The sequence below is a fragment of the Uloborus diversus genome, chromosome 3 (assembly GCF_026930045.1).
Source record: "Uloborus diversus isolate 005 chromosome 3, Udiv.v.3.1, whole genome shotgun sequence".
Classification (NCBI taxonomy): domain Eukaryota; kingdom Metazoa; phylum Arthropoda; class Arachnida; order Araneae; family Uloboridae; genus Uloborus; species Uloborus diversus.
Window position 1 is genome coordinate 108,117,807 of NC_072733.1, and position 25,300 is coordinate 108,143,106.

At 34.7% G+C, this 25,300-nt stretch overlaps 1 protein-coding gene across 1 annotated transcript in view; it reads left to right on the forward strand.

Moving 5' to 3' along the window:
• LOC129218471 (uncharacterized) overlaps positions 1-24,947 on the forward strand; it is a 52,147-nt gene extending 27,200 nt beyond the window's left edge. The window contains exons 2-3 of the mRNA XM_054852750.1: positions 3,190-3,410; positions 23,713-24,947. Of these exons, the coding sequence (XP_054708725.1) occupies positions 3,190-3,410; positions 23,713-24,012 (521 nt within the window). The 3' untranslated portion in view covers positions 24,013-24,947. The remainder of the gene's footprint in view (positions 1-3,189; positions 3,411-23,712) is intronic.
• Positions 24,948-25,300: the final 353 nt, after the last annotated feature.

A 25,300-nucleotide genomic window follows, 5' to 3' on the forward strand; every position in this document is an offset into this window, starting at 1 on the left:
CCAAAAGGGGCGGAAGATCCCTTTAGAAACACCCGAATGCAACAAAAGGGAGAGGTGCACAACTAGACCCCACTAGGAGTGTACGTACTTTCTAGGACATACCGTTCTTCAGTTATGCGACATACATACGCACATCCGCACATATATACGTACATACAGACGTCACGAGGAAACTCGTTGTAACTAACTCGGGAATCGTCAAAATGGTTATTTCTCGTGTTTATACATTCTTAGGCACTTATCTACGTGTGGTCGAGTCGAAAAAAAAAACTCAATATTCAATCGGGGGTAAGTAAAATGGAAGTTAAGGTCGATTTTTGAGTGAAAATTTTTTCGTAATACAATTTGCGCCACAAAAGAGGAATTGAAAAAAAAAAAAAAAAAAAATCGTCGCCAAGTTGGCGAAAAAACTTGGCGACCAAAAGCTTGGCGGTACGTCACCAAGTGTTTACCAAATTATAACACCACTTAAGTTTGCATTGATATTAACAATGATTTCCCCCCAAAAAGGTGCAAAAGACCCCCTTAGGAACATCCGAAAGCAACCAAAAGGGGAGGTGCACAACTAGACCCCACTACGAGTCTATGTACCAAATTTCAACTTTCTAGGACATACCATTTTTGAGTTATGCGAGATACATACGCACATACGCACATACACACATACGCACATACATACAGACGTCACGAGAAAAGTCGTTGTAATTACCTCGGTGATGGTCAAAATGGATGTTTCGCGTGTCTATACATTCTTAGGCACTTTTCCGCATGTGGTCGAATCGAAAAAAAAAATCAACATTCATTTGGGGGTGAGCAAAATGGAAATTAAGGGCGATTTTTGAGTGAAAATTTTTTCGCGAATACAATACTTCCTTTTTTGTAAAAGGAAGTAAAAATGACTACATAAGTTTAATTGCACATTCATAAGATTGGAAGGAGGGGAACAATTGTTTTTGTAAATCACTGGAAGGGATTTAGTGAAGCACAATCTGTAGAACGAAACAGTTTATCATTGTAATTCAATGTCACAAGCTTCATGCAGCAGTATCCTCTAAAATTTTTAGGAATTTACCAACAGGTGTTCTTAAAATGCATTCTTCCTATCATTTATTTTTTTTTCTTTGATATTCATAATGTTTGAATGTTGCTGATCTTGTTTAATTAATTAATGCTACCCCCATGATTCTCGCTACCATATATTTCGTACTTCCAGTAATACTTTTTCTCTCGCCCTTTTTATTTATTCATTTGTTTTGTTCTTAAGAATTATTATTTAGTTGATTAAACATCATTATTATAACCCTTGTTTTGATTTCTTATTCAACAAAATGCAAAATAATATACGTATTAACCTTCTATTTTTTATTTATAAGTATTTAATTCACATTATTTTTAAATGTGGGCGTGGAAAGGAGGGTGGGGCTCACCTTGAGACACTTTTCCTCCTTTTTTTTCTAATTTTGTTATGCAATAGTCCGTCATTGTGAAACCCACTATGCAACTTATAAAAATTTCAGGAGAAGGTTATAAGACATGTTTGTACAAAAAAAAAAAAACTCTTACCTGCTTAATCAGTGGAATCAAAGTACTAGTGTATTTGAAAATTAGAACGTTTTAAAATCTATGTGGGAAAATAGAGCTGTCCCAAGGTGTACCTTTTCCCAAAGGAAGCCTCTTTTTCCTACCATCCTTTTTTTATATTTTAAATATGCTGACCTTCTTGGGAGGCCACTGTGTAAACTACGAACACGAACGTCTTAATCATCATGGCATACGATTCGATTAGGCTAAAATGATAGTATTTATGTAAAATGTATTGCGACCCTTTTTTCTTCTTCTTTTTTTTTTTAAATTAGAATTAGTTTTGTTAAATGTATGGTTATTTTACTGTTTGGTGAAATAAAATTAAACTACGGACGTATTTTTGAATACGAAAAGCAGTATAAAGATTAAATAAAGTACAGGTCACACGCTGGGGCACCCCGAACCAAAATGTTCGGAAGGAGGAAATGAAAATTCAAATTTTACTGCATGTTAAAATACAACATGCACACATCCTACATCTGAGAAGATATAAGTATGAGAGGAAAAAACGCAATTCTCTGTACTGGTATCTTCTACTTTGCTAAATCTTTTGACAAAATGTGTCAAATAAGGACTTTTTGTGAGGCCTCAGTGAACTCCCATCGGTACCTCTCTGTTCACAGGCTTATAATTTCCTGTTTAATTCATGCAAACATAAACTGTTTTCTGTTAAATTATATATTTACTCAGAATCATTAAAATATAATGCCACAAAATTCCTCTTAATTTTAGTTTTTAAGGTATTATGATGCCAAACAAAATTTACTATAAAAAGTACTGAAATACACCAGATACAATTTACCTCATGGTAATTTAAAAATAACGAGAATATTTAAAGTTTGATTATTTGTTATCAGAAAAAAAAGTTCGAAATGCTGTGTTAAGATTGCTTTTTCAAAAGTTTAATCTGCATGCTAAGGATCAAAAAGGGGAAATCATTATTACAATGCTCAAATATAAATTTTCCTACATTTAGTACTTGGTAACACTAAATTTAATTACTAAGCACACAGTAAAAACACATAATCAATGGATCGATTACAAGTTAATTTACAAACTGCATAAAAATTCACAATCTACAAACTCCGTTTTTTTTCGGAAAAAATGAGCGAGAGAAGAAAGGCGATAAGAAGCCAAAGTAAGTAATTCTGATTTTCAGTCATTTGCTATCTACGCCAAATCGCCGTAATCGACTCGTCCAGCCACTACGTCACGCGCGCCTTCTCTTCGTGGTCTAGCTATACCCTCCCCACATACTAATACCTAAAAGACCCCACGAAAACAAAAGCCTCCCCCCCAGACGAGAAAAAAATACCCCTGAAAATAACCCCCTAAAAACTTTAATGGCGAGCGTCTCCCCTTAATAGTCACTTATGACAAAAGAATTAACTTAAAACATCTTTCACGCATTTTGGTGAAGGCCAAAAATGGCAATCAGATGTCTTGTAAAACGCAGATCTTGAATTCGTGCCGTACCTACCATTTTTGAACCGTACCTCAGCAAAATTCTACTTAGGCATTACAAGGAATTTTACTGAAATTAGTTTCTAAAACAATATTTCTTTATTGGGTACTTTATTTTTCACATATTTTTTTTTTCTTCAGCTCCTATGGGACCTCCTGATTGTCCATGGCGAGAAATGAGTCCAGATAGTCCTATTCCTGAAGATGTTGTTTATCAGAATGGAAAATTAAGTGGTGAGGATGCATACATCGGTAGAGTGTTTGATGGACAATGCTTGTATGTCGGTACTGCTTTGCCAAGTAAAAATATTTGCTTCTACTTGGATAAAAATTTAGAACTGAAGTCTTCATCGTCTTATGAGGTTTGTGTATTATTCATTTAAAATATTTTCAAATATTTGTTTGAACCTTTGAAATGGTATGCATTTAATACAAACGTAAACACGTGTTACTTATTTATATAGTATGTGTATTATTTTTCAGCATTTGCATTTTACTTTAGTAGGTGTATATAATAAATCTATGTAGTTTGCTGAAACATATTCAATTTCAGAATTTTATATCTAATAAAAATATTTTGTAAATTATGTATCATGTATTTTCCGTACTACACGAAAACCGCTCTTCCTAGCCTCCCAAAGTGGCCACGAAATCAAAATGATCGTATATTTTCCCCATAGCAATAATTTTAAGTGACGCTAGCCTTTTACTCTGATTATCAGTTTTTGGAGCAAAATACACGCTATGATCGCACTTCCAAGCTATCTCCTCAAAGCGGACACACGAAATCGAAGGAAACGTATATTTTCCCCTAAGCAATAATTTTAAATGAGACATTACGTGACGCTAGCCTTTTACTCTGATTTTATCAGCTACTAGTTCAAAAGACACGCTTTATGATCGCCCTAGCCAGCCGATTCTTTCAATTTCTAAATTCTCTTTTAAAAATTAAAATAAAATTTTCAAAGGACAAATCATCTGATAAATGGATAAAATATAAATGAAGCTTTTACTTCTTTTATATTGAAAACAAAAATTCCTTGTAACCGCGAAATACGTGTTGGCAATTCTAGTCGTTAAATGTATATTGTCCTTTGAAATTAGTTTTTTGATGTTTCGCACAAAGAGAAATTGTTTTCTCCCCCTCATATTTCGTACAAATTCATATAATTTCCCATAAGGCAACATTCAAATCATATATAAAAGCTTTCTTTTGTGTGTGCGTGTGTCTAGATTTGCATTCTGAGTGCTTTGGCGTTAGGTTTCCTTGGAACTGGGACATTGTAAAAAAGGCTTCTTAAGAGGAAAAGGGTTGAGAAACGCTAATGTTAATGACGGCGTTTTGAGGGGAAATGCAGTCGAACTTGCTTATAACGAGCCCTGATTTAACGAGAGTCCTAATTATGCGAGGAAAGCAGAAAAATTTGATTGGTACAATGTTAAGACTATGGAAACAAAATTCGCTTTTAACAAGCAAAATCCGCCTAAATTGAGCAATAATTTCGTGGTTCATAGAATTTCTGTTGACTTCCAGCTGAGCTTATCCTTTATCACATGAAATCTTTGAATTTTTTTTTCGAGTCAATCGAAAGTTAATAATGGCTCCAAAATCCTGAGAACAAGTGATTTGTTTTTATTTTATGGAGTAGAGAAGCACTTGAAAATTATGTAAAAGTTGATGCCAATGCTATTACTTCTAAGCAGCGCCGGCTCTAGTAGTTTTCCCGCCCTAGGCGAGGTCGACAAGTGCCCTCCCCCACTCCATCCATTGCTCTTTCTAAAGTAAGTTATTCAAATACAAATCAGTAATAAACAAAGAAATAAAATCCTGACTTATACCCCAGCCTTAACACTGTTTTCCGGGATCAAATACTTCAGATAGATTGGTGTTACAGTAATCCTGTAACTTAAAAACCTATCATTTTTTAAAACAATGGCCAGACGGGTTTTTGAAGCTATCTCTAAACAAATCGCAAGCAGTGGCTCAGGAACTTTGTAAAACAAGGGGGAGCAGGGGCTCATACTGGGAAGTGTCTGGGATCCAAGAGGCAGAAGCAATGGCGCAACCATAAAATAATTTTAGGGGAGAGGGGCACTTAAGATTTTCTCTTTTAAAATAGACGTCAATCATTCCATCTCTCTCTCTCTCTCTTTCCCAGCAAATTTTTCAATCATATCTAATGTATACATTGTATATGGAGTGAATGAGGTGATTAAAACTTCTGGTTTTGGAAAGGGGTCGGTCAGTACTCGAAGATGGAGCACATAGAAATAAAGGGGTCCGGGGGTAATCCCCGGGAAACATTTTCAAAATTCAAATCCTAAAAACTAAATCTTTAACTATTTATGGTAATATTAAAATGAGAAAAGGTTTTAATTCCCTCCCTGGAAATTTTTCGGAATTGATGTCGTTAAAACGCGATTACTTTCCATATTTGTGGCCGTTATGGAAAATGATATGACTCAAGAGATTGTACTTGATCGATTTTTCGATTTGATTCTCCTTTACATCATTTCGAAATCGAAGTTCCAAAAACGAGATTGTAGAATCTTCAGTGATGTCGGGGAAAAAGGAGATACTAGGGCTCCCCACTGGAAACCTTTCGAAATTGAAGTCCTAGATAGCGTGCTTCAATGATGGTATCGGAAGAGGTTCAGAGATTCCTTCCCCCTAAATTTTTCGAAATTGTAGTACTAAAAATTCAATTTTCATCGTCCTTTTGGATCCATATCAGAGAGATGAGTTTCGGGGGTGGTTAGAATTGGGGGTGGACTTTCTTATTTTCTGAGAACTATAGAGAAAGGGGAATAAATGAAAGAAGAGGGCGGAGAACCAGTAAGCCTGAAATATGTTTAAACGAAATGTTTGATGTTACATTTTTCAGATACATTTTAGTAAAAGTGTTTGATGAAAACTATAAAACATTGTTGATACTTTTTTCTACAATAATAAGTAAAAAGTAACACTTTTAATCGTAAAAATGTATATGAAAAAGTGTTTCCCAAAATCTCACAAACATTTTGTGGGGCAAAATGGCATTAAATGCCTCTTTCTACCCGAAATAATGATCCGATTTTCTTAACTTTGGGGTTATTCGGAATCCCGCGAAAAATATCCCTCAAGTTGATTTACTTCCTTCGAATATCCACAAAAAATAAAATAAAAAATAATTTGAATTTTGACATCTTGAATTCAAATTATGTTTTTCGCAATCACGAGTGTGTGAATGTAGGCGTGTGTGTTTGTGTGTGGGGGGGGGGGGCGTTGTGTGTAGGCATGTATTGTTGTGTCTGTGTGCTGGCATAAGTATGTGGGTAGTTGTGTGTATGAATGTGTGTGTGGGGGGTATGTGTATGTGTGTGTAGGCATTTGTGTTTGTGTGCAGGCATGAATGTGTGGGTAGTTGTGTGTATGTTTGTGTATGTGTAGGTGTCTGTATGGTATGCGTGTGTGTATGTGTTTGTGTGAGTGTATGTGTGTGTTTGTGTGTGTGTGTGTAGTTGTGTATGTATGCGCATGTGTGTAGGACATGGATGCAACCTGGAGACGGCTTTCGCTATAGGAGCAGCATCGTGAGGAGCCGGTCGACGGTGATGGTGCGGAGGGTGGCGGTGAGAAAATAAAATGATAGCACGCCAAAAACAGTCAAATAAAAGCAATAAGCAATCGTGATTGCTCAAAAAAAAAAAAAAAAAAAAAAAAAAAAAACAAGGCTGTAAATCACCATTAAAAGCATTTTTAAGCCAATGGAACATCCACATCAAGTCGGAAATTTATCGTTTGCCAACGAGCTCAGTTTAAATTATCGTGAATAAAATCATTTTGGATCTATTGCAATTTTTTCCTCGACTGTGAACAAACAAAATTCTTGCTTTTGCTTTGAGGTAAAAATTTCCCCCTTTTGCATATTTTTGGGCTTTTTTTTTTGTACTGCCAGCATAAGATAATCAAGGATTTTAGTTGCATTAATGGAGGGTTGCGTTTATTTTATTCAGGACTTAAATGATTAACCGTTAACAAAATTTAAGAATCATTTTTTTGACAGGAAATTTTACAGTATAGTTTTTGTTCTATTATTTGAGCCCAGTTGTTGAACACGCGTCACTTGACATAACTTTTATTTCGAGGTAGACCGTGCAAAGCCGCTAATAGATAAATAAATCAAGTAATTTGCCGCCCTTAAAATTAAAGTGAGTTTCTAATTAAATTCCAAATTGGTTTTTGCATATCCAAACACTGATACACACTTCAAACTATCTTTTTTAACATTAAAGTAGCGCATCTTGTGGCACTGAAACATGTATTAATATTTTCCAAAGACTTTTAAATCGCATAATTTGCCGCCTCTCAAATTAAACTTAATTTCTAGTTGAATTCCGAACTATGTTTTGCATATTCAAACACTGGTACACACTCTAAATTATTGTTTTTTTTTTTTAAACATTAAAGCTGCGTATCTTATTGCACTGAAACAGATATTAAAAACTTAAAAAAAAATAATAATAAAATAAATTTAATTTCGAAATTTGCGCCCATAAAATATGCCGCCCCCAGGCCACCTAGGCCGCCTACCCTTGGATCCGGGCCTGCTTTTATGATATAATTCCAAGGATAATTTAACTCAAGTTCAAGCTAATACAGATGCAAATGTACACAATTATTTAATCTCAGTAAAACCAACTGCAGGGGAGCCACATCACGTGTTTGCATCAAGCCCATTATTTTTTGCCCAAAAATATTTTGCCACTCCATAAGAGTGTTTCTTTATAAAGACTCATTAGACTTTTTTAAAGTCAACTTTTTAGTACCAAACGACAGTCGCTAATTGAGATGTGACTTTGTAGTACACTGCAATTGGTATACCGAATTCGAGATAATTACTAAATCATGTAACAAAAAGCAGTCCTTCTTAAAAAAACAACTTTTTTTAGTTGACATTAAAATTTAACTTTTAGAAAAATAAAGTCAATCTCGCGAGATCCCGGGATCTGTCACCATTTAAACATAAACTGGCTCATTGCTCTAAAAGTTTGGCCTAGAAGTCGGACTAGTACTGCCACTTTTTGAGAATTTTGCAAGATTTTTCACTTGACGTTAGCCTAGAATTTTTTTTTTTTTTTTTTTTTTTTTTTTTTTTTTGCGAGTTGCTATAGCACGGAAAAGTTGCGATTGGTGAAGACTTAAAAAACAAATAAAAAGTTTTTTTTTTTTTTTTAATCGGATAATATTTTCCGATCGCGCAACGAGCCTGAAAATTCGGAAAATGGAAAATTTTATGTGTTTTTACGGATTTTTAAAAAATTTTGTGTCAATGTTTTTTTTAATGCTTCTAAGACGGAAATATTGCGATTGGTGAAGCCTTGAGAAATGAAAAAGAAATTTTGAAATCGAATAATACCTTCTAATTCAGGAACAAGCCTAAAAAATCGGAAAACTTGAGAATTTCAGCTTTTTTCTGAAGTTTAAAAAAATGGTCAAGGGGTTTTTTTTTTCGTTTTTTTTTCGTTTTTTCTTTCGTTTTCTTTTCTTTTTTTTTTTTCTTTTCAGTATTATAGGGAAAACTCTTTTAAAAAGCACAATATTAAACAAAAACAAAAAATTTACTTCTTTATATTGAAGATATCTTTTAACCATGCAGAATTACCATTCTTTACAGTAATTAGCCATTTTCAAATAATAGAAAGTTATAAAATATTTAGAAAAAAAGCTGCCATTCAGTACACAAGTCTTATTTTTTTAAGTGTGACTGGCTGATTCGAATTAATCAGATTTTTTGGAAACTCGGATAGAATTTATTTGGATTTCAATGTTATTCTTATGTAGCCATCTCTTGATTTAAATCCGCAAACTTTAAGCGAAATTACGTGTTTTCCCCAAACTCTCGATGAGCCAAAGACATACATAGTCAATAGCATTGTTTCATATCTAAATGAACAACGAATTTCACTAGACGATTTATTAGAGACGATTTAGTACCATCGTAGATTAGAATGGTATTAAAATTTTTGCAAGGTGGAAAAGTGACTCGATTCGTCAATTCGAAATTTATATCGGACGAAAATTGCAATGGGCTATTTGTTTATTCGATTTCATCAAATTGTCTTTTATTCACCTTTTCAGCATTTGAATGGTGAAACAACCGGTTCAAGTTCATTTTTTAGACTAATAGGGGAACGTCTCAGAGGTTGTAAAAAACTACCGGTAATAGATTTTCAAGTAATTGGCTGTACAACTATATAGAAAAGAACAGAAAATGCTTGAGTAATTGATCAAACGTATCTTTTGGATCTCAAGCAATAAAGAATAACAATTGTCCAAATGATTGGTCAAGCCTTAATCCCTGGCCCACTCTCACATTCCAGATGGTCCACTTGTACAAATAGAGTTCTCAGATTTGAACCTAAATCTCATCAGATGCGTTAAAAGACATTGTTACTTTTATCATGAAATGTTACATGCCAGTCTGGTTTGAAATAAAGAACTGCAAAAACTTCACGAACGGGTCTATTCATGTTTACAAAACAGTTTAAACATCTGAATTTGCCTTAGAAGCTGAAACAAGTTGTTTTATCCTCTCATTGAAAGACACGTCTTCTTTGCGCATCCTGAAAACTTATTGATGGGCGTGGTTTATGGTGAAAAGAGGCACGTATGAGAACTATAGTTTTTAAAAGGTTTTAAAAGCCAGAGAGCCTGTTTCTAAGGCCAACACATCAGAGAAACTTTTTTATTCCAGTCCTAAATTTCGAAGCCACTGTGATTCTTACTTGAAATTCGAGAAAGTTATCTCTGTCACTTTTTTTTTCCGAAAAAGTTTCTAACGAAGACAGTAAATATTTTATCAAAACATGTACTACAACAGACTTGAATGTAAAATTATTCCCCTGCCATTGCGCTTGGCGTTAAAAGATGCGTGAAGCTAGTAGACTTCGCTTAGTGTTTGCGAATGAAAATCAAGATATGGCTACATAAGAGAAACATTGAAATCCAGATCAATTTATGCCCAAGTTTCCAAAAACTCTAATTATAAATTACGTTCAACAAGTAACACTTAAAAAAAATGAGGCTTGTGTGCTGGATGGTAGAAATTTTGCTAAATATTTTATGCCCTTCTATTATTTAAAGAATCAAGAAATAAGTTACTGTAAGTAATATAGTGCTTTATAAAAGTTTTCCCTATATTACTGAAAAAAACGAAAAAAAAAAAAAACTTTTTTTTTTTTTAATATCAAGTAAAAGCTGAAATTCTCAATTTTTTTCGATTTTTTAGGCTTGTTTCTGAGCTAGAAGGTACGATTCAATTTCAACTTAAAAAAAAAAATATCTGAAGGCTTCACCAATCGCAACATTTCCGTCTTAGAGCATTAAAAGAAATCATTGACACAAAATTTTTAAAAAAATCCATGGAAAACATAAATTTTTCCATTTTTTAGAATTTTCAGGCTCGTTGCGCGATCGGAAGATACAGTGAAACATGTGTAAGTTGACCACTTGCGGTGCAGTACTTTGGTGGTCAACTTAGACAGGTGGTCAACTTATAAAGGGGGTAATGATTTTTTTTTTATTATTATTATTGTCATTTCTTGCTCCATGTATTCATTTTTTGACTGACTGACACTTACTCTTTCTGTTCAACTCACTTTCATTGTTTAGTATTACTTTGAAACAATAATTTAAAATGTTATTCAAATGTTTTTAGAGATTATTTTCCCAGAATGACGTATAATGTGTCATGCAAATTTAAAACTTCAGTAAATTGATCAAAAAAAAAAAAAAAAAAAAATCGTATTGTTTATGAAAAGTTACTCATTTGATATTAATAGTTCCTAAAAACTCATAGCTTCTCAAAAATTACAAATTTTTCTCATATACATTTATAACCCCATGATGATCTACTTTTCAACAAAATAACTCCTTATTGAAGTTTGGCGCACCTATTAGACTAGTTTTGGAAATTCCATATGTTTCCCAGCTAATTTTCTCTGGCTTTCTCCCTTTTCAATTAATTTTAATATTTTATATTTTTTATCAATCTCAAGTTCAACTAACTTTCTTTTTGAAGCCATTTTAAGTAAAACTATAACATAAAGAGCAACAAGCTGGACTCTCATAGTTTAAAAAGGCAGTTGAAAATGAAAATGTCCTCTCTCTTAATCCCTTGCACCAGAAGTACTTCAATGCAAGTAACTTTACTCTTTAGCACAATTTCATTGTTGCCACAAAATATTGCAACTGGAAAAAAATACTTCGCACTTTTCTGTTGACACATGTTTTCATTGAACAGAGAGTACAAAAGGCAATCTCAAATATATCAACAAAAGAAAAACAAGTTTGGGGAATAAAAGGATTCTTTGTAGTTTTCCTATGTGGTTGAACTCAAAAGGAGGTTTAGTTATGCTGCTGTTTTATTTAGTTAGTAAAATGCTGGTCTGGTATCAAAAATATTCTTCGAAAGCTATAAAAAAAATAATATAATAAAATCATTTGCTAAAGAAAATTTAAAAAATTAAACCAAGTGGTCAACTTACAAAGGGTTTTTTTCAATACTCCAAACCAAATTTGGTGTTCATTAGTAGTCAAGATAGACAGGTGGTCAAGATAGAGCGGTGGTCAAGTTACAGAGGTTTTCCTTCATTATATAAGATAGGACTATTTCCGTTCCTGACAAAAGCGGTCAACATAGACAGGTGGTCAACTTACAAAGGTGGTCAACTTTACAGGTTTTACTGCATTATCCGATTCCATTTTTTTTTTTTTTTTTTTTTTTTTTTTTTAAGTCTTCACCAATCGCAACTTTTCCGCGCTATAGAAACTCGTAAAAACAAATTTCGTTTTTTTCGCTCCACCCTAATGTTCACATGTGCTCCGTGCTCACATGTGCCCCCCTTTTCCCTACTAAGTTTCATTTCGCCAATCGTAGTCAAATCTTTCATTTCAATAGTATTGGTTCTTTAGCAATGTCAAACAGAGTGCATCTTTTCCAGTTTATTTGGAGCACTCTTTCTTTCTTTTTTTTTCTTTTTTTGGAACGGGTGGGATCGAAACTACATCATATTGACATACATGCTTAATGACTCGCGACACTGAAATTTACTTATCAAGATTTGACCTTTCGAGTGGATATCGCGGATGCGCGTTTTTAGACCATCTAGTAGTTATTCAAGTAGATCATTTCTTACAAAACTAACAAATTGATCAAAATGGGTGTCTAGCAAGAACCTCGAATCATTTACTTTGATATGAAAGTAAATAAAAACTTAATTTCTTAATTTACTGAACAAGAGAGAGAGAGTGAGAGAGAGAAATCACAATCACATAATGTATTGAAAAGTTTTCAGAAAAAAAAAGAAAACAGCTCTTCAACACACGTGGGTCATGTAATTGCTAAGAATTGTTGTTGCCCTCCTTTCACCTACCTCTATACAGGAGAAGGAAATGTATGTTAATACATTGACTAAGGCACTAAGGCCATATATTTTGCCGAATCTATCGCTACTTTTTAGAAATTTAATTCTTTTGAAATCACAATAAATCGAAAACTTTTCTATTTCTCGCAGGGAAAGTTTTTTTTTCTTTTCTTATTTTATACTTAAGCATATTGTTTTCTTGAATGGTAAATCTATCGCTCCTCATAGTGTTATGTAGAATTAACAAGGAAAAAAAGACAAAATATTTTCTTTTTTACAAACAATTGAAGTTAAAATTAATTTTAAAATTCATCATCATATTTTGTATGAAGCTTAAACGCACTTTATAACAAGAATAAGCTTTACATAAAATATTCTTTGCATTGTTTGGTCTTGTAAGTTTTGTTCTTGTCGATTCAGTGATTAGAACATGCTTCGAAACTTTAAAATTTCGATGACACTGACGGTGAGCAGATTTGAGTAGTTTGAGAAAAATATTTTCTTAATGACAGTGACGCAGTATAGGTTAAAAACCGTTCAATATATAATTTATGTGCAAAATGGTACAGATTCACTCCATGGAAAAGCAAGAAAAAAAATAATAATAAATAAATAAAATTGCATAGTTTCAAAGTTGCGGGAAAGTTCTCTTCATATGAAAGATTAAGATATATCTGTGTCTCTGTATGAAATATATCCTCCTGGGACACAAGTGCATGTTTTGTGTGAAGGAATCATGCTTTGGATTTTTTTTTCGACGACACATTTAATATATATATTTGTTTCTACGGGGTGTTGCAAAACTAATGGTCCATACTGAAAGGGGTGATAGACCTTGTCAAACAAACAACTTTCACAATGCAATGTGGGGTCGGAAAGCAAACGGCAGGTTGGGAAAGGTGACATGGTTCGCACAAATGGGGAATGCAATATGTACTGGGATTTATGTAAGATTCGAATTAAAGAATTATTCAGATCAAAGAAACTGATTGAAATGAGATTGAACCAAGATTTGCGCTTACCTGAATTTATTCCCGTTTGAGACATCTTGTACCGGCCTGGAAAGGAAGTATTTGGCACATCGAATGGACTTCGAGAATGATTACACGAATTTAATTTCTTTCGAGTTTAATTGGAGATTTAAGACTACATGATTCGATTTATATCAAGACCAAGCGGTCTCAGCGTGCTTACACAGACATCAGAGAACAAATGACTCCAAGTTTATAGTCTCTCTTACGCGCTAGTTGACTTCCCCTCTATCAATGTTTTGTCCGAAACAGCTTCCGGGGGGGGGGGGGGCACAGTCACTAATCGGCAGCAGTCGTATACGTCCTACAGCTCTGGTGACCTCTCCTGTGGCGGTTCGGATGCTGACCACTCGGGTGATGTCATCCTTCCCTGGAAATATTCTGGCGATTCGACCTAGGATGAATCCTTGGGGTGAAGCTTTGTCTTCTACCAAGACCATTTGTCCCAGTTGCAGTTGACGCCCTGCTCTGGTCCACCGGGTCCTGGGTTGAAGTGACTGCAAATAATCCTTGGACCACCTTCTCCAGAACTGCTCTTTTAGCTGTAATAACAACCTCCATCTGGAATAAAAACTAAGATGATTATTAGCGGAGTCAGATTCTGGGATTTCCAATAGAGGTGACCCGATCAAAAAATGACCAGGGGTAAGCGCTTGGAAATCGTTAACGTTGGTAGATGGAGACGTCAGTGGGCGTGAATTTAGACATGCCTCTATCTGGCAGAGGAGAGTACTTAGCTCCTCGAAATTTAGAAGCGCTCCTAGAGTGATTTTTACCAGATGACGCTTTGTTAACTTGATGGAAGACTCCCATAGTCCCCCGAAGTTAGGCGCGTACGGTGGGATGAAGTGCCACGTCACGTTTCTCGAAGCACAATAGTCTTGCACAATTGGGTCTTTGACCATTCTTACGAGTTCTTTTAGGTACGACGCCGCACCTACGAAGTTCTTCCCGTTGTCCGAATGCACATGAGTTGGTAGACCCCGACGTGCCACAAACCTTCGAAAAGCTGCTAAAAATGCCTGAGCAGACAAGCTGGAGACTAACTCTAAATGAACGGCTTTGTGCTGAAGCACACAAAAAGGCATATATATGATTTGAATTCGCTCGCCTTGCGAATATGCTGACATTTTGTTATAATTGGCCCAGCGAAGTCAACTCCAGTGTTTTCGAACGCCCTTGAAGGTGTAATTCTAGATGCGGGTAAATCGCCCATTAGTTGAGTGGGCGGTCTAGCAGAATACCGGAAACATCTTATACACATACGAAGGAATTTTTTAACTGTTGATCTTCCATCTATTATCCAGAATTGTTGACGAATTAATGATAAAACCATTTCAGTTTTTCCATGCAAACTGACTTCATGAAAGTGCTCAACAACTAATTTTGTGAAGTGATGTTGCTTTGGAAGAATAATAGGGTACTTATGGTCATACGGCAGAGTAGGATGCTTTGACAGGCGACCACCAACTCGAATAAGCCCCTCGGCATCTAAGAAGACATTTAATCTCAAAAGTCGACTTGAAGTGGGAATATCCCGGTTTTTTCTCAGGCAGTTAATCTCCATATTGAAAGTCTCCTGTTGAATTTGTAGAAGAATGCACTTCAAAGACCGATCTAGCTCCGGAACAGTCAATGTCCCTGAAAGTCTTTCCTTGTGCTTCAGTTTGTAGAAATAACGTAAAATCCACCCAATAACCCTAATTGTTTTCTTATAAGAAGAATATCTTTTAAGAAGGCTCTGCTCTTCAGATGCGGTGGTTGCCAGGAAAAGATCCTCCTCAATATGTGAATCGTTCCGAACAACATCTGGAATTGTAGACGGACTTGCCCAATTTGAAGCATTTTGGAGCCAGGTTGGTCCCGTAAGCCAAGTCTTATGATCTTTCAATTGGTTAGGAAAGAGTCCCCTGCTTGCACAGTCGGCTGGGTTCTCCCGGGAAGGGATGAAATTCCAGGACTTAACATTTGACATGGATAAAATCTTTGTAACTCGATGACGAACAAATTGGTTTCCGCTTGAGGGTGGATTGGCTATCCAACTTAAAGTGATGGTTGAGTCACACCATAAAAAGGTTTTCTCATTACTGAGTAACAGTGTTTTTTTGATAGTGTTCACCAGTTCTGCGAGCAATAATGCTCCACATAACTCCAGACGGGGTAAAGTCAATGTCTGGACTGGTGCAACTCGAGTTTTTGCTGCCACGAAAGATATGCGCAGTCTCAGAAATAGCACGGATGTAAACCACTGCTGCGTACGCCTTTGTGGAAGTATCGGAGAAACCATGTAGCTCAATTGTTGTGGCTTTAGCGCATTGCAAATACCTAGGTGCAGAGATATCCTGTAAGACGAAACTTTGAGACTGAAAGGTTTGCCATTCTTCGAGCAGATAATGAGGTAAAGAATCATCCCAACCTATTTTAGTTTTCCAAATCCCTTGCAACATTATTTTCAGTTTAATGGTGGCAGGTGCGATAAGACCAAGTGGATCGTATGTTTTAGCAATAACGGAGAGTAATTGACGCTTAGAATTTACATGTTCTGTAAGGACTGTCCGAACCCGAAGACTGTCATTAGTTCCATTCCATTCAAGACCCAAGACTTTCTGATTTACGTCATTTTGAAAGGAATGGGTATCGGTAGAAGCTCTCATGTGATCAGGAAGATTCTCTATTACCTCCGGGTAATTGCATGACCATTTGCGCAGAGGGAAACCCCACTTTCCAGGAATTTTATCATTTCGGGTATTATGGATCTTGCTTCTCCAACAGATGCAGCACCACACAATAAGTCGTCGACATAAAAATGAGTACGCGATAATTCTGACGCAATTGGAAAATTTTCCTTTTCGTCGTCACATAGTTGATGGAGGGTACGTAGAGCTAAGAATGGCGCTGCTGACGTACCGTATGTCACTGTGTTAAGACGAAATATTTTTAGAGGTTTATCTTGATTATTCCTCCACACTATTCTTTGATAATCTTGATCTTCCTCAGCAATACGAATCTGACGATACATTTTGGCGATGTCAGCCACAAAAGCAACGGGATAGGAACGAAATGTTATCAAATTGCAAAATATGTGAGTCTGAAGTTTAGGTCCAGTAAGAAGAATGTCATTTAGGGAATTTTGATTAGAGGTTCTAGCTGAGGCATCGAACACTACGCGTAATTTCGTGGTGGTGCTATTTTCATTAACCACAGCATGTTGAGGCAAATAATAGTGAGGGACCTTATGGACATCTTCAGATTTTACGACACTCATATGATTAAGTTTCTCATACTCCTTCATGAATGTGACATATTGTTCCTTTAACGCGGGATTTCTATCGAGTTTCTTTTCTAGGAGATGAAACCTTTGATGCGCTTGGGTTTTGCTTTCTCCTAGATTCGAATTTACTTTTATTGGGAGCTTTACAATATATCTTCCATTTTCATCTCTTTTAACGGATTTTTTAAACAATGTTTCCGCGAGTTCATCATCTTCAGTTTGAATTTCTTGGATAGGCACAGACTCCACGGTCCAGAATTTTTGTAAAGTCTCATTTAATGACACAGTAAGGTGGGACACAGATTTCCGATCACTGTGGCAATGTCCGACTTTGCCTGCCAGCACATATCCTATTTCTGTTGACAAGGCATCTGGTGTTCCGTGCTGGCCTCGAAGAGGAGGGCCAATGATAAGACGTGTGGCTAGCTCAGCCCCTAGCAAAATGTCAATCTCTGATGTGTCATAGAATGTGGGATCAGCCAACTGAATCCCTTCCAGGTGAGGCCAAGAATGTTTTCTCAAACGGAAATTCGGAAGAGGTGAGGTTATTTGATTTACTACGAAAGCATTAATTTTCAGAATTTTTTTAGAAAAGTGTGCGGAGAATTCAAAGGTAGTCGAATGAAGAGAAGTTTCAGCTATAAGGCCATTAATCCCTATTAACTGATGAGATGTGTTCTGAAAATTTAATTGTAAGCGTTCCGCACATTTTCGAGTGATTAACGAATTTTGCGATGCATTATCAATCAATAATTTACACTGAATTACCTCTCCCGAACTACCCTTCACATTAACTAATGCTGTTGACAAAAGTACACACATTGAGTTTTGCCCCGCATTATTAGACACTGCTGATACCGAATGGACAGGCTCTAGAGCCACAGTATACCTATGCAACAAAGTATGATGGCGTAAAGCGCAACATTTACATGTGTATGAAAGTTTGCACTCCGATTGACTGTGATTATCCCTCAAACAATTTTCGCACAACTTGTAAGTTTGCACGACACCCCACCTATCCTCAAGGGGCATATTATTGAATTTTGGACATTTGAATAACTTATGATTTTGTTTGCACACAACACAGATATTTCCTTTCTCTACAATTGTACTATTTACAACTGGCTTACGGAATCGATTTGAATTGCCCATTTTATTTTCCCGATTATCCATGGGTTTACGGTTTGAAATGCTACTATCATTTCGACTTTCCCTTTTCTTTTCCAGACTTCGCGCTTCCTTTTCTATAAACGACTTAAAACTTTCTAGACTTGGTATACTGTGATTATCTAAAGTCAATTCCCATCTTTGTCTAACCAACTCATCCAATTTGGAAAGCATGAATCGAATTATCATTAAGTCACTTAGAGCGTTAGACTCCAAACCTAATGTTTTTAGATTTCTGACTGCTTCATTGCATCTATCTAACAACTCCAGTAGACCTTTCGAATTATCAACCTTTGTTATTTTAGACGAAAACAAGTTATTTATTTGAGCTAAGGCTAAAATGCGTTTGTTTTCAAATCTCTGACATAAAATATCCCAACAGTTTTTTAAGTTCTCTCCTTGGAGGGAAAAGCCACGAATTAATTTGGCTGCACTTCCACGAACAGCTGTTTGGAGATATTGTAATTTTTCTAAGTCTGTTAACTGACTGTTGTCAAGAATAGCCGATTTAAATATTTCTCTAAAACTAATCCAATCCTCTGTATCTCCATAAAAATTCATCAAAGTCATTTTCGGGAGTTTAAAGAGTTTTTGCTTCCGGATCATTTCTTACCTTCTGATCAGCGGATCCCGAGTTCTGTGATACAAAGATTTCAATTTTAGCTAATGCTTGAAGCACTTTATCTGACGTTTGAATGTATTTATCATAAAACTCCTCATTATCTTCAATTAAAAGGAATGCTGATTCCAAACCCCCTGCTAAATTATCCAATTTTGTTTTTATGCCCGTTAGAAATGCAATGTTTTCATTTTCCGAAATTAAAGTTCCGACTTTATCACAATATCTAATACATTCTTTCGACAGAAATGTGAATTTAGACACCGCTTCACTCTGATTTTGCTTCTTTGATTTCGGCACATTAATGCTCAGAATCTTCTTACTGTTGCAATATCTAACTTTTCAACACCAAATGAAAGAAAAAATATTCCGCAAGGAAAAGAATTTTCAGTTTCGCCACTCACTACTCATGCATGAAAAACCCCTAAACAATGCTAAGAATCCTAGACAGACTGTGAAACATAACACATGGCGCCAGGGGCCATGAGGGGGGACCAGATGAATCCGCTACGCACAACGAAATCAAAACGAAATGAGTTAGATTTTCGCAATTTTTTGATTTATTTCTACTTTTTAATTAGCTTAATTACCCTCGAAAGCTCTTCGGACTGCGACGGACCACAATCTGTGCTGGGATTTATGTAAGATTCGAATTAAAGAATTATTCAGATCAAAGAAACTGATTGAAATGAGATTGAACCAAGATTTGCGCTTACCTGAATTTATTCCCGTTTGAGACATCTTGTACCGGCCTGGAAAGGAAGTATTTGGCACATCGAATGGACTTCGAGAATGATTACACGAATTTAATTTCTTTCGAGTTTAATTGGAGATTTAAGACTACATGATTCGATTTATATCAAGACCAAGCGGTCTCAGCGTGCTTACACAGACATCAGAGAACACATGACTCCAAGTTTATAGTCTCTCTTACGCGCTAGTTGACTTCAGCGCCCTCTATCAATGTTTTGTCCGAAACACAATAAATACCAAGAACAACAATATAAAGACAAAGAATCTTTATTTATCACAAATTCTCAAATGAGCGCCCGCCAGCTGCAAAATAAGCTTCATATCAGCGATGCATTGAACAACGTACGTTACAATATTCATGTCATATCATAAAGGTCTGCAGCGATTTTTCGGGAAAGGTCCCCTGGTTACGCGATGGGCGTCCATTTGCTGGTATATGTTCATAAATCGGGCAACACCCTGCTGGAATAAGTTAAAGTACTTGTGTCCATCTAAATAACGTAGTTATAAAGTTATAAATAAAGGTTCTTTGGTCTTCATATTGTTGTTCTTAGTCTTTATTGCATTCCTCATTTTGGCAAACCAAGTACCCTCTACCGGCCCGCCGTTTGCTTTCCGACCCCAAATTGCATTGTGAAAGTTGTTTGTTTTGCAAGGTCTATCACCCCTTTTAGTATGGACCATTAGTTTTGCAACACCCATTATAATTACTTCGTAACAAAGTACGTAAGAATAATATGTGAAATTTCAATTTGTTTTTTTATCTAGGCTCCAGGCATCGTCCCAGAATTTATTTTGTATGCTGAAAAATAAAAGTTTTGTTTAGTAGTTTGCCACGTTTTTCTACTCTTTGTGAGCATGCACTGTCGATGCAGTTTTTCCATCCTTACTGTAGCAGTCGTAAACTTGGACATACGTAAAGTGTTTGAAGCTTACCTAAAGTGTTTATTTTATATGCCTAAAATTTGGTTACGTGGTTAGATACTTTTTTGAATTTTTCCCAACTGCAATATCTACTTGTAGCTTAATTTTAGGGCTACTTTTAAGGAATTGTTTCCACTTTGTTACTAACGAGAAATGTTTCAGAACTAAAAGTAGTCAACTGCCCTCAATTAGTGGTTATTACATGTATATTTTCGATTTGGTATTTACACATACGTCTGTTTTCATGGGACAAAACAAGGTTTTAAAGTAAAATTAAATGTTTTATATGCTTATGAAACAATTACAGGGCAATCTAGTCAAAACGAATGCCAATACTGCGAAATATTCTTTATACCGAAATAAATTTTTAGTCCCAAATTCATTACTTGACATTTCAACGAAATTTTCGTTTTAACAAACAAAAGCGGTCCCTTGGAGTTCGTTGTAATGGGTTTCCACTGTATACGAAAATAACATCAAATTCATTCCTTTAGCCTTGGTAAGTATTTCAGTTGATTATACCGCCAAGATTTTTCATTGAGAAATGTGTAATATTGAAACATTGTCTCAATGTGTATGTGCATAAACGTGGGGAAAATGATACACATGATTGAAATGCTACAAACGTGCATCAAATATACAATCAAACCTGCGCCTGTAGCAGCTTATTGATTTGTTTATTTATTTTGAAATCTTCTGCTAAGAAATTATAAGAACACATGTGTGTGAAAAGTAGCGTATTATTATCAAACGTTTACGTTATTACTTTGGGGGTAACATTACCTAGCAATACCTTACAGTGGCGGATACAAAGGGAGGGTCATGGGAGTCATGCCACCCCCCTCTAAACTGTCAAGAATAGTATCCATCGACACTGTGTTCAAACACCTTATGAATGAAATGTAAACGATTTCAGCAGTCTTTTTGATTCATTAATAATTTTTGAAAGTAAATATTTGAATTACTACATTTTTTCATTGCGCATGAAAATAATTTTTAATGTTTGTGCTCTATTAAGTGCCTTGTTCCCGGCTTATTTGGGATTTTTTTGTTGTCACCCAAGCAGGGGTGGGGGTCATTCTTCTGCATGACACCCCAACCCCTAAAATAGTTGTCTGTATCCGCCCCTGATACCTAAAAGGATAGGTTTAGGTTTGTGTGTGTTAATTTATTTGATGACGTCGAATACGAGAATGTAATAATAATAATTTGTAATCCTTAAAATGAATTCTTTCGTCTCTTGCTTTTCTCTATTCTGATTTTTGAATTTTGAATTTTCGTTTTATGCTTATTTATCGATTTCATTTTTCACATTGTATAACTTGCTTTATAAATAAAATTCCAATGCTCCTTATTTCTACTCTTTGAGCAATGAGTAATGAAACCTGTAATCTACAGCGAGTAATGACTTCATCATACTAAATACTATTTTATTTTTCGCTTTTAAACCAATTCGTTTCATTTTTTAGTATTCATATCTTAAAGTAGTGGATCATATGTTTTGAAGGGGAGACCCACATAGCTGTGAAATTGCTTTCTGATTTCCATTTGAGGATTTCACCATACTTTTTTTTACTCAAGGCTCTTAACGAAAACCTGTCCCGAAGGCACTGCAATTGGAGATTTTGAGGAGAAGTTATTAGGTATAGGTCACACTGAAAAGAAGGCAGATATCATTTTGAACCTAAAGAGGACACGGAGGAAAAGAAAACTCTCTAATTGTGCTGATCTGGAACAGCACGACTTCCGGTGACGCCCTCCAAAGAGTTGCTTTTTAGTGGCTCTGCTTGATTTGAACTGATCTCTGGCAAATAACCTCGTTGTTACTTACTCGAGAATCCGACTTCTTTTTATTCTTTTTTATGTGGGTGAAGGTAGATTTATTTTACAAACTTTCCCTTTCAGTTGTTGTCTTTCTTTTTTGAGTCGGCTTAGTTTAGGAGTTTCGTAAAACGTCGATTAATTTAAGTGCTATTAAGTATGCGTAGTTGATTCAGCAATCTTTTGTTTTCTCGAAGACATTTTAACATGTTCATAGTTATATTTTTATTAGAAGTATAATTTTTTTTTTTAATTTGAATACAACTGTACCCAAATGTAAATGTTAGGTGTGTTAATTAGAAAGATGAATACTGCCGTGCTAAGCACAGAAGTCGTATCTGCAGCTGAGCTCAAAATGAGTAATTGCTATTTAAAGTTTTACACTGCCATATATTTGATCCAGAATATACTTTTTCAGATTTTTTTTAAAAAATACTTCCCATTCACAAATGATCATAAAAAATTGCTTATAGGTAAAATATTTTATGAAGAACCACCTGGTGACCGTAACTCAATTTTGATAAAAAGTGCAGGTACGACTTTTGTTCTTAGCACGGCAGAATATTAATATGTTTTGAGTACTCAAGCTCTGAATTCTTAAAAAATAATCAAATAAGTAAAACATAACATTATTTGAAACCTTCATGTAACATATAAAATCCTTAATCGTATCGTATGTACCATATTTAAGCACCAACAAGTTCAGACATGTTACAAGTGATACTGAAGAGTTGTATTGCGCTCCTAAGAAATAAATGCGTACCTCCATGAAGTTTTATTACTGTGAACATTTTTATTTATTTCGCACCTCTTTTAAAACTAATCATCTTTCATTCTTATTGATCATCATAATTCTATTGTATATTTTTCCTATTTATAGTATGTTTATAATTACAGTGTAATCTTAATAACAGACCCATGTATACAAAATTAAGCTTAACGAGAAATTGAGAAGCGTTCTTTTTGCTTGTAAAGAAATATATAATGCTATTTTTCTTCTTCTCTTTCTATTTTTGCGAGGCTTTAGTTTTCGCGACCCCATTGTAATCGCGAAAATTAAAGCCTCGCGAAATATTTTTTCTATAAAAAATTGCTTTATGTTTTAAAATCGCGAAACTTTCAGCTCGCAAAATCGCCGATATCTTCATGTTTGCGAAAATAAGTGCTTTTAGAGTATGTCTTTTCCAAAATTACTGAATAATGGGATTCTGAAAGATTTTATATTTATGAATAAAAGAAACTGTTCCAAACACTACAGATTATTTTTGTGTCTCTTAATTTGATTGATAGTTTTTGGTATCTGATTATACTTTCAGATCTTACATTTTTGTATTAACCCATTTAAAATAAATTATAAGAAAAGATCCTTTTTGATTACCTGCCGAGAAAGTTAATATGTTTGAAAACTATATTTTGATGAGATAATATTTAAATGCGTTTATTATTTATTTATTTATTTATTTCCGAGCTCTTAAAATGACTAGAGATAGCTAGCTATGAAATAATTGGAGATTGGAAAATAATTACTTTACAGTATAATGAGATATGACGATAAAATTCCTTTATTTATGTTTAGTTTATTAATAAAGCAATTTTTTAAATTTATTTTTAAGATGTATAGGTACAGATGAGAGAGACGCTCGATTTTATGAACCTATATCTATTTTCAGATTTTGACCTGCGCTATGGGTATTCCTCTTTACTTTTCTGATCTCGATTTTGAAAACAGAAACAACTTTCCTGGAGGAAAAGATGAAGATGAGACTTTATTAATTGGGCGGCTGGTTGATGAATCAGCTGACAATACTTACTATGGTTGGGTCAAGAAATCCACCAAGTGTATGTATGTCCCAAGAGAATCCAAGATCGGACCGCAGAAAGTGGATAAAGATTATGAAATATTGATTCACAGGTTCGCTGACCGGTTGTGTATCTGCCCTCCGTGCCCTTTTCCCGGTGGTCCTCAATGAAAATAACTCAAATGTACAAAAGTTGCTGCTAACTTTCCCTCACTGTTACACTCATTGCATTCTTAATGTTTAAAAAATATCTGTAAGCTAGCATAGAGCCTATCCTATGATTTTATGTGACTATTTTTGGAAAACTATTGCTAAAGAAATATTAATAATGTGCTTTATTGATGCTATTTAGTGATGTACTTTCTAAAGTGTTTTCAATAGTTCTGCTATATTTTTTTTACGTTCTTGATGTTATAAAATTACTTATACTTTTTGACAAATTTCGGCACTTAGGTTTTGTTACTCCAATGAGTTTTTGTTACTACTGCATTCGCAGTAGCAAAGCTGCAATATTTTCTTTTAAAAATTTCAGTTACGTATTGAATGTGATAATCGGTCTTTAGTATTATTAAAAAAGAGCTTCTTACTATATTGAATTCCTAATTTTTTAGAGAATTTGTATTCAAGTTCATATTTTAGAGCTGTATTTTTAAAATATATTTTATTGAATAAAGTATTTTTGTTGCTTAGGTTTGTTAATTAGTATATCTTTACTATTAAAACTTGTATGTGTCTGGATTTTAATCCAAAAAAAAAAAAAAGCATTATTACAGAACAAAATTAAAACAGAAAAAAATGTTAAATCTTGTAAGGCATTACCAGTATGGCCCCATATAAATAAATTGATTTTTCGTAATTGTTTGGTGATTTCGAAGGTTTTCATTTTACATTTTCCAATAGAACTATTACAGTCCGATGATTAAAAATAGAAAAATTTAATATGTTGTTATAAAAATTCCGAATTATGACTTGATATTAACATAGCAGTTCTGTTTAAAAATAACTTTCCAATTATAGAAATGGGATAGCATAAATATTACTAAAAGTGATGTTGACTATTCATGTTCATTAAGTAACTGATACGCAACTCGATATGCTAATTATTTGTATTGGACGCGCGTAAGTTTCTTAGATAATTTTGAAAAATGATTTTTCGAATAAAGTTCAGAATTATCTATGTAGATTTCAATCTCTAACAAATACTAATAAATCATTTTTGGACTTAAGAATGTGTTTTATATTTATGGATTTTTTTTTTTAATAATCAATTTGTACCATGACGTTTTGGTTAATAAAACGCGATAATATGTTCCTTGCTGACAGAGTACTAGCCAGATGTGTCCTATGTTTTTCGGAAGCTGTTGAAGTTAATTGGTTCATGGAAATTTGTAAAACTGACATCGATTGAAACACAAGACAAAACATTTTTTAAAGCATTCATTTACAGTGGAAGTATCAA